At 32.9% G+C, this 9,005-nt stretch overlaps 1 protein-coding gene across 1 annotated transcript; it reads right to left on the bottom strand.

Annotated features, from left to right (window-relative positions):
- Positions 1–3,379: 3,379 nt before the first annotated feature.
- LOC106464155 (glyoxylate reductase/hydroxypyruvate reductase-like) lies at positions 3,380–5,983 on the bottom strand. The gene has a single exon (XM_013924276.2). It carries the CDS (start codon positions 5,882–5,884, stop codon positions 4,904–4,906), a length of 981 nt encoding a protein of 326 aa, XP_013779730.1. The 5' UTR covers positions 5,885–5,983; the 3' UTR covers positions 3,380–4,903.
- Between the last annotated feature and the right edge of the window lie 3,022 nt (positions 5,984–9,005).

Genomic DNA, 9,005 nt, shown 5'->3' with positions numbered 1-9,005 from the left:
ACTTTGATTAAAAGGAGACAGTTATCTAAAGCTCTGGATACAACTGTGGTAACCAACAGTTATAGTGGTGATTTTAAATTACAATAATTGCTGACTGTATTGTAATAACAAACTAAATTGTAATAATTAGTCTTGTCAGTTAGGTTCTAAACTAACTGCACCAGCCTGATAAATTCACTTACGTTACCCTGTGGGTTACCAGAGTCATATCCAGTGCTTTTACATCAAAAGTCCACACACTGGTTGTATTGTGATAACAGAGTAGAGAAAAAATAATCTGTCTTGTCAATTGGATTCTGAAATAACTAAACAAACCTGTTTGGACTTTTGATGTAAAAGCACTGTATATGGCTCTGGTAACCCACAGGGTAACTTAAGTGAATTTATCACTGGTTGTATTGTGATAACAGAGTAGAGAAGAAATAATCTGTCTTGTCAATTGGGTTCTGAAGTAACTAAACAAACCTGTGTGTACTTTGACAAAAAAAAAAAAATAAAGCTCTAGATTCAGCTGTTATAAACAATACTTTAAATAATTTTCTGTACACAAGTTTGACTTGTTTTGAATATATTATTTTAAAACAAGTGGATTGTGTGCTGTCTGTTTATTGTAGAAATCTATCGCCAACAAGTTACAGACATCTATTGTGAATGAATCACAACACCTATACAAACGTGACAGTTACTTACATGACCCAAGGAACACGGGTTCACAAGAATAGCTTCCACACCTGCTTGTGCTGTGCAACAGTATAATCACCTTCATTTTATACAAGATCAGTTAATGGCAATTATGAAAAGCACTAACATTCTCACATAATTCCCCATAAAAAGAATGTGCAAGTTGGTAATTGATATATATATATATATATATATTGGAAATTGGTTTATGTGACCATATATTATTTATACATTCACCACACTTTTGTGACAAACCTCAAAAGGCTGAATTATTCTGTTGGGTGCTTGTTACAACCTTTCCACAGAAAGAATGGCATCCTTGTTTTCCCACCCAGCTTCTGAATATCTAATGCATCCCTAAGTCCTTTATCCACAATAAGAAAGTCGTGTTGTATTCAAGCACAAATACCTTCAATATCATTTCAGAGTAGGTGATAAGTAATTGCTGCATAACTGTTTCAACCATGAGCAAGATACGTACCATAGACAAACACAGTCTACACATCAATTGACGCATTCATCACTGGTATAGTACACAGCCGCTGCTTGCGTGTACTGAAACTTTGCCTTTTGAATGCATAATTATAAATTCCATCGAGAATTAGGATGACAGCATCAAAAAAGTTCCATACAAAAGGGCAAGCATAATTAGATATAAATTCATAGTATTTCATACATTCATAATAGAGAGAGGAATAAAATCATTCACCAATTCAAAATTAACAAGTGTATTGTCCTATTTACAATAAAATATTTCTCAAACCAAGAATTTTGGATATAATTCTCTTTGATAAACCAGTATACAGCTAATAAGAATAATCCTAAAAAGGTTTTTGCATATTGGCATTTCTCAAAGATGGAATCATTGGAAATTGATAATCAAATTATGACTTCGTCATAATTCAGTCAGATTAAAGTATTCACTATCAGTTAATTTATTTTACCTGATCTCTTTGCTGTTGCAAATGCGTTCTCCAAAAGGTTAGTCACATCTGTTATGTTACGATTGGTATGGACAGAATCGAACACAAGTACTTCCTTTCCACGTAAACTTTTGCAGAATTGAGTTCCAACGAAGATGACAATACCGTGTATAACAAATACTTAGTTTTGTGCTTCAAGTGGTACATCAGTAAACTACGTTTTGGTCACATGGCACACTTGAAATGATTGTTGCTCATTGACCCAATGTTCAGCCTTAAACACTTATGGTTTGTAAATATTATTTTCTCAAGAATGCAACAAGAAAGTTGTGGCAGAGGAATGTTGCTTAAATCATTTTTTTCACTATCATTTGGAAGGGATCATACTGTTTAAGAAATTTAGTACACATACCATCATCTTGACAGGAGTTTTCTTCTATCCTTGAAGGTATTTTCTCAGTTCACTATTACAGTCCTGATACACACCTTCTCTCATTATGTCCACACTTCTTACATCACACACACACACCTGTTTTTCTTGAGCATGTCTCAATGATAAATCATGAACATTATCACCCCCCCAAAAAAAGCAAAAATGTTTCATACTTCACAGGATAACATAGCCTTTCTCTATTAGTTAATAGTGCAATTGGTTCTAATGCGTAAGTTGTGATTGTATTACAGATATATGTACGTACATCATTTCGTGTAGATATTTCTTCAGTGGTTCCCTTTTCATGTTCCACATTTATAATGCAAAAAGTTTAAACACTTGTAAACATGATAGAAAAGGGACCTCTACACTCTAGCACATTTTTTATGACAAGATATCCAGTACCATCTTTAACCAATATAATTTTGTTAAATATTTTTCTGATCTAACAATGATAAACCTCCTGAAGAAAAAAAAAAAAGTTGCTTAAAGACGGCACTCACCTACAAAAATGTTTACAATCGGGAAATTTTCCTCAAATTGACGAATTCTGAGCAATTGGGCCAATAAAAGAATCGATAACAATTGTTATGTTGTGAACGCCATTTACCAGCTGGCGATGTATGATTATAACAGCATTTGTCATGAGACATTATTATGCCTATTTTATTTGTAGTATTCAAACCTGTCTGAGCAGCTCTAAATTGAGAAAAATGCATCGTCGGCAATGAATACGACAAATATAGGGTGATTGGAATAATATTATTATACACTATTCTAATTTTTGAAAATACCTAAGTAGTCTCCGGGTGTTTAAAAATATAATAGACTAAATACTGATGTCTTAGAGGAATATAATTTTATAGGATTCCATAATCACAGGAAAAAAAAAGGATGTAATAATAAGTTCATTTTTGCCACAAAAAATATCATGCGAGTTCCATTACAAGTAAAATAATACCCTTGTTAAACAATAATTTTTTGCCGTCACGTAATTGTAATTAAAATTCACATCATAATACAGACCTTCGTCTTCCAGTCTTTTACGAATGACTTGCCACATGGATGCTTCGCCATCTAACGCTACAAATAACAACAGTTTAATAAATCTAGCCTAAATTGTTGTCTGTGAAATGGCAAACATTCTGAATGAAGCCATAATTAAAATCTAATACAAACATAAAACTCTTCCGTAAACTTAAAAGATGATAAACTTCATTTTATAAATAATATAATGTATTATAGGAGATACATATCTAAATTATCAATATTACTTTTTAAAAATGTTCACTATACTCACGTCTAATTTAAAACAAGATTTTATTTAAAAACACACGATTGGTGATGGTCGATAATAAGTGAATAAACTTTATTTCCCATACTTATACAATACAGATACAATACTTTGTAAATTAGAAAGTAGAACTGATTAAAAAACAATATCACGTCTTAAGAGCCTGTCTTGTAAATAAATGGGAGAAACCATGCAAGAAAAATAAACTGAGAAAGTGAATTTGGTCTTAGACTAAATCTATGGAAATTATCACAAAAATGAAACTCAATTCATGGATAAATACTACACGAATATTACCGAAAGCTATTTTTTTCACATAACTTGTATATTAAATAACATTCCAAAAAGCATACATCACAGTTTTAAGAAAGAATAAATTAAAAATTAAACACTTCATAATTTTAGTTAGTTAGCAATGTCGTTCGATGGTAGAGCAATACTTATGTTTGTCACTAACTTTATCAGTTGATTAAAATTATCACTTTTATACATGTACTACATCAAAACGAGTACACTAAAATAAAGCTTTACGTAATATTCCAACTAGACTAGAATATCATCTTAAGTTTCTTAACACACCCTATCTCCATTAGGTTGTTTTTTTCTTACCGAGCATTGCCACATTGGGCTATATTATATAACTTATAAGCTCTGTCCGCCGCATTAACTTCGTACGTCAGTAGACTTACCGCTATTCTTAAGTAAAGCAAAATCGGTCAATACGAAAGGTACAGCTAAGTCAAATTTTATACACCGAGTTACGGATAAAAAAATTCATAAATAAGAGATTATATAGCTCAAATCGGTTACTCAATGTAAAATATATTATTTCATGAAAACTATTATCGTGATATAGTAACATAACCATTTTAACAAGGATGAACACTAACAGTTAAACATCACAAAATTAGGCCTACTATTACTAGTATTATACTTTCACAGTACTAATCTTAGTGAAAATATACTTTGCCCGTGTTTCCATGGATTTACATAATTAATTTTTAAAATCAATGGTGATCTAGAATACACTAAGAAACTTCGCAGTGAAGCAAACAAGACTAATACATTGTTTCAAGATGAATGAGGAAGGTAGTCGTTATTACATTTATAAATATTAAAATATGTAATAAAGAATTCGTTCTTATACTTATTGACGCACCATTACCAATTACAGATGAACTTTCAGTTTTAGTTTGACAGTATAACTTATAAGTAGCAAACAACAATTACTGCAATAGGTTACTGATATTAATTATTCATACTAACATGCACATTACGTCAAATACAGATTAAAAAACAACATAATATTAATAAATTTATTCTGTTAAAGTTGAGATTTCAAAATAAGATGAATTAAAAACCGCACAACACAGATAAAGGTAAGGAAATGTTACTTTTAAGTTCTAACTTCTACTACTACTACTGTACTGGCATAAACTAACCTAACAATATTAATTATTATATAATTCATAAATCTTAAACTGCTACGTTCTCAGGCAAAAAATAAAAAGCATTACTGATGTAGTTAACATAATACACATTAATTTAGCCTTAAGGTTTTCCTTTATCAGTTTATGGCATGGGAACAGGAGTTACAAGAGGCTTTCCATCTAAAACGGACAAGATGTTCTTAGCTGCCAAGGTTGCCATTTCTATTCTTGCTGCTTCCTCAGCACTGCCAACATGTGGAAGAAGAACTATGTTTGGTAAAGTAGTAAGCTTGTGATCCCGGGGTAGAGGCTCAGGAATCATTACGTCAAGCCCTGCAGCACGGATCTTGCCATTCTTGAGGGCCTCATAGAGGTCATCTTGTTGAACAACTCCTCCGCGACTAGTATTAACGAAAACTGCTGTAGGCTTCATTTGGCTGAAAGCCTTGGCATTAAACAATTCCTTGGTTTGTTCTGATAAATTGCACATTGCGACTACAAAGTCTGACTCTTTCAATAACTCTTCAAACTCAACATACTGAGCTCCCATGTCTTCAGCGGGTTTGATTGGGTGAAATAGATCATAATACAAAACCTTCTTTACACCGAAAGGCAACAGGCGTTTCATGACAGCTTGGCCAATTCTACCCATTCCTACAATTCCTATTGTGCTGTTGGTTAATCCTCTACCACATAGCCACAGTGGACTCCAAGAGTAGATCCACTCTCCATTTTTAATAGCGTTTGCAGAATCCATGATTCTTCTGCCACAAACCAACAATAGTGTGACAGTCAGCTCAGCTACGGAGTCAGTGGAAACATCGGGAGTGTTGCTGACCGCAATATTTCTTGCCTTACATTCGTTAATGTCAATATGATCAAATCCAACAGACATGGTCGCTATTACCTTTAGCTGGGGTCCTGCTGCATCCATCACATCCTTGTCAATTTTGTCCGTGAGAAGACAATAAAGAGCATCCTTACCCTGAACTCCTTTAATTAAGGCATCTCGTGGAATCGGCATCGGCTGGTCGTAAATTTCTACATCACATTTTTCCTTTAAAAGGTCAATTCCTGCTTGAGGAACGTCTGGTCTGGTTACAAATACCTTTGGTTTGCTCATTTTTCAAAACTTTTAAACGAAGGGAGAAAGGGACAAAGAAACACTTCACACCCAGCAAGTCTGATGAAATACAAACCAATCGTTGCGACCTTGCGCAATGTCAAGTAACGCCGGCGTCACGTGATAGTGACTGTTCGCCCTCTATAGTGTGTTTTGTAATATCGATTTTTTTGTTCTTCAAGAAAATTTTAAAAGATTAATTAAATAATATAACTTCTTTTGTTTCAACATTTTAAAACGCGTGTATAAAAGCAATTTTTGGAAGTAATCTTAGATATAAAATCAGCAAGAAATTTATCCTACTAATAAAAAATAAAATAAAGGAAAGTTTAATGCACACGCGGACACAGTGACTGCGGACGTGACAAACCCAACCATCGACGTAAATTGACTCAAATTTCCAGGAACAAATTTCCTAAGTAATTTTCTTGTTTGCTGAAGTGTTGAATAATTTTAGTTTTTAACTCTACCAGATGTTTCCAAGCATGGAACTTAAACTCATACATGATGTTTCTACAATTTTGCTATCTATTCATCCATTTTTTAAATTAATAACGGAAGTTCTCTTTTTGTAGTAATTTTATACAAAATATAATTAAGATTACTGCTAACTATAAGATGGTCCTTTGGACACTCGGTGGTTAGCTTCAGGCCTTTTAAAGCTAAAATTTAGGGGAAAGTCCCTGCGATTATTATATTACACATAGACCATTGCGCAGTTTTGTGCTGAACAACAAACAAATTATCTATCGCAGATCCTGTGTGATATGAAAATACCACCTTCTTATATTTTATATCTTTACTATAGTATCTTTTTTTAAAAATTTCCTAAAATTATAGAATAGAATGGAATGAATACAGTTTAAACTAAGTACTGGTGTAGCCCTAGATTATACTCTCTGTAGCAGGACTATGCTGAATACCAACTTCTTTGATATATATATACTACATGATAGGATAGTTATATTGTAGTCAACGTCACCCTGAGTGTGATACTATCTTATGAGTAATATATGGAATGGAGAATATTGCCAAATTCTTGTAATTACCTCCGCCACCGAAGGTAGACGGAGGTTATGTTTTCATCCCTGTGAGTGTGTTTGTAGCAAGGTTTCTCGAAAACGGCTCAATGGATTTGGATAAAAATTGGTATACATTTAGACTATCGCCCAACTTAGAATTGATTAGTTTTGGAGGGTCAAAGTCACAACAAGGTCACAAAAAAAATCCCTATCTATTAACATGGGGACTGATTTTCACACTATTTTTGCTGTATAACTCAGTCAAAAATGATCGGATCTTGATGAAACTTGGTGAACTTATGTAGCATATTATTCCTCATTGTCCTAGCAAAAATGATTCGTGTCCGTTGTTAACGACGGACAAATACACATACTTTCGTATTTTTTAGATTCGAATATGATCAACGCTGCTTGGCAGGGGTATGTGCTTTACTGTGCGCCTCACTAGTTTCTTTATGTGGTTAGTCAACTAGAGAGAGAAGGAAAAGTATATAGGTGGCTTTGGTAATGTCAAAGATGTTAACATTGTTGTACTTCTGAATATGTGACTTAAAAGTAATTGTGACTTTTTTTTTTAACAAGATGAAGGTTTGTTTGTTTGTTTATTTGAAGTTAAATACAAAGCTACACAATGGGTTGTCTGTGCTCTGCCCATCACTGGTTGCAAAACCCGATTTATAGTTTTGTAAGTCCGCAGACATTCCGCTGTGCCACTGGGGGACCAAGCTGAAGGATTTATGGTTTACAAGGTAACGTATACATTATGTTTTTTTTTATCTTTAACTGTCAAATACTTTGCTGGAAGACGTCCAGCAAATTCGTTATGCCATGTATTAAAGCCTTGGAAGCAAGTGATCCGCATGAACAGATTGTACAAAAGTAAAAACAAGCTATCAGTAACACAAAGCTCCCACGTAAAAACATGAACACATTCCATTTCAACTCACTAAGATTTGATGAATATTTCAATTTCATGTATGTTCGTAGGTGTGTGTGTACTTCCCTACACTTGAAATTGAGGGTATATATATATATATATGCTATATAAACTAATCCGTCAAATTAACTTGTCAGTACATTTTAGTCATTATAAATCAAGTATAGTGTTAACAGTTTAACTGAAAAAGAAAACCTGTTTTGGTTCTGAAATTCACATTCAGTCGTACCTACGTCCTGTTAGCTCCATCTTCAATTAAAAATAAATTAATGATACACGTGAGAAGCAAGTTTGGTGTTTTAAAAAGTAGTAACTGCGAATACAATTTGGTTGTGTGTGTAAAAAATATACCCAAGAATATGTAATTCAATAGATATTTGAATTTAATATTTTTTCTTCTCTTGTTTTTGTTGTTTGTTATTAAGCACAAAACTACACAAATGGCTATCTGTGCTCTGCCCACCACGGGTATCGAAACCTGATTTCTAGCAGTATAAGTCCGCAGACATACCTTTAGAAGGCATCTGAAAATGAATGACTCACGTCCTTTTTCAATTTTTCTTATACTAACTTATTTCCAAGATACCAAACAACCTAATGTATAAGGCCAGAAAAATGCATTGTTTTAGTATCTCCGTGAATCATAAAAAAAATAACTTCGTGATTAATATTTAATTGATTAACAAGTATGACAAGGAACTGGGCTAAAATCTTGTTCAAAAACACGCTTATCATAATATACCAATACTGGTAAACAACATGCTATGGTATTGAACTTTCTATACGCTCATAAATTATACTTACCTTATGATTTTATTGTTATCAAGTGAGAGATATTTAATTTGGCTTCAATCGAAAAATGTTAAAGCGAACGTTTAAGTTACGCAAAACTTTTATGTGCATATTTAATTAACGGCATAAAGTCAAAAACTAAAAAAAGGGGGTTTTAGAATTAAAATTTTCAAAGAAAAGGTTTCATAACAGAAGATTCCGATAAGTTCAACACTTGTTTCTGATGTGATATTGCCTACATAAAGTAATCCCCTGGTACAGAAAGTTGAAATTTTGTAGGTAGAAAAATTTCGTAAGCAAATGCTGTTAACAAAAAAAAAACTTATCAAATTATTAAAAACAGGAAGAAACATAAACCACTAAAATAAAT

Source organism: Limulus polyphemus, unplaced genomic scaffold (genome assembly GCF_000517525.1).
Source record: "Limulus polyphemus unplaced genomic scaffold, Limulus_polyphemus-2.1.2 Scaffold1573, whole genome shotgun sequence".
Classification (NCBI taxonomy): domain Eukaryota; kingdom Metazoa; phylum Arthropoda; class Merostomata; order Xiphosura; family Limulidae; genus Limulus; species Limulus polyphemus.
The sequence above is the reverse complement of the archived record's forward strand: the minus strand, read 5'-3'. Positions and strand labels throughout refer to the sequence as shown.

Bases quoted from the DNA above. Each gene is read 5' to 3' on its own strand.
- LOC106464155 (XM_013924276.2), bottom strand. From the start codon at position 5,884: ATGAGCAAACCAAAGGTATTTGTAACCAGACCAGACGTTCCTCAAGCA.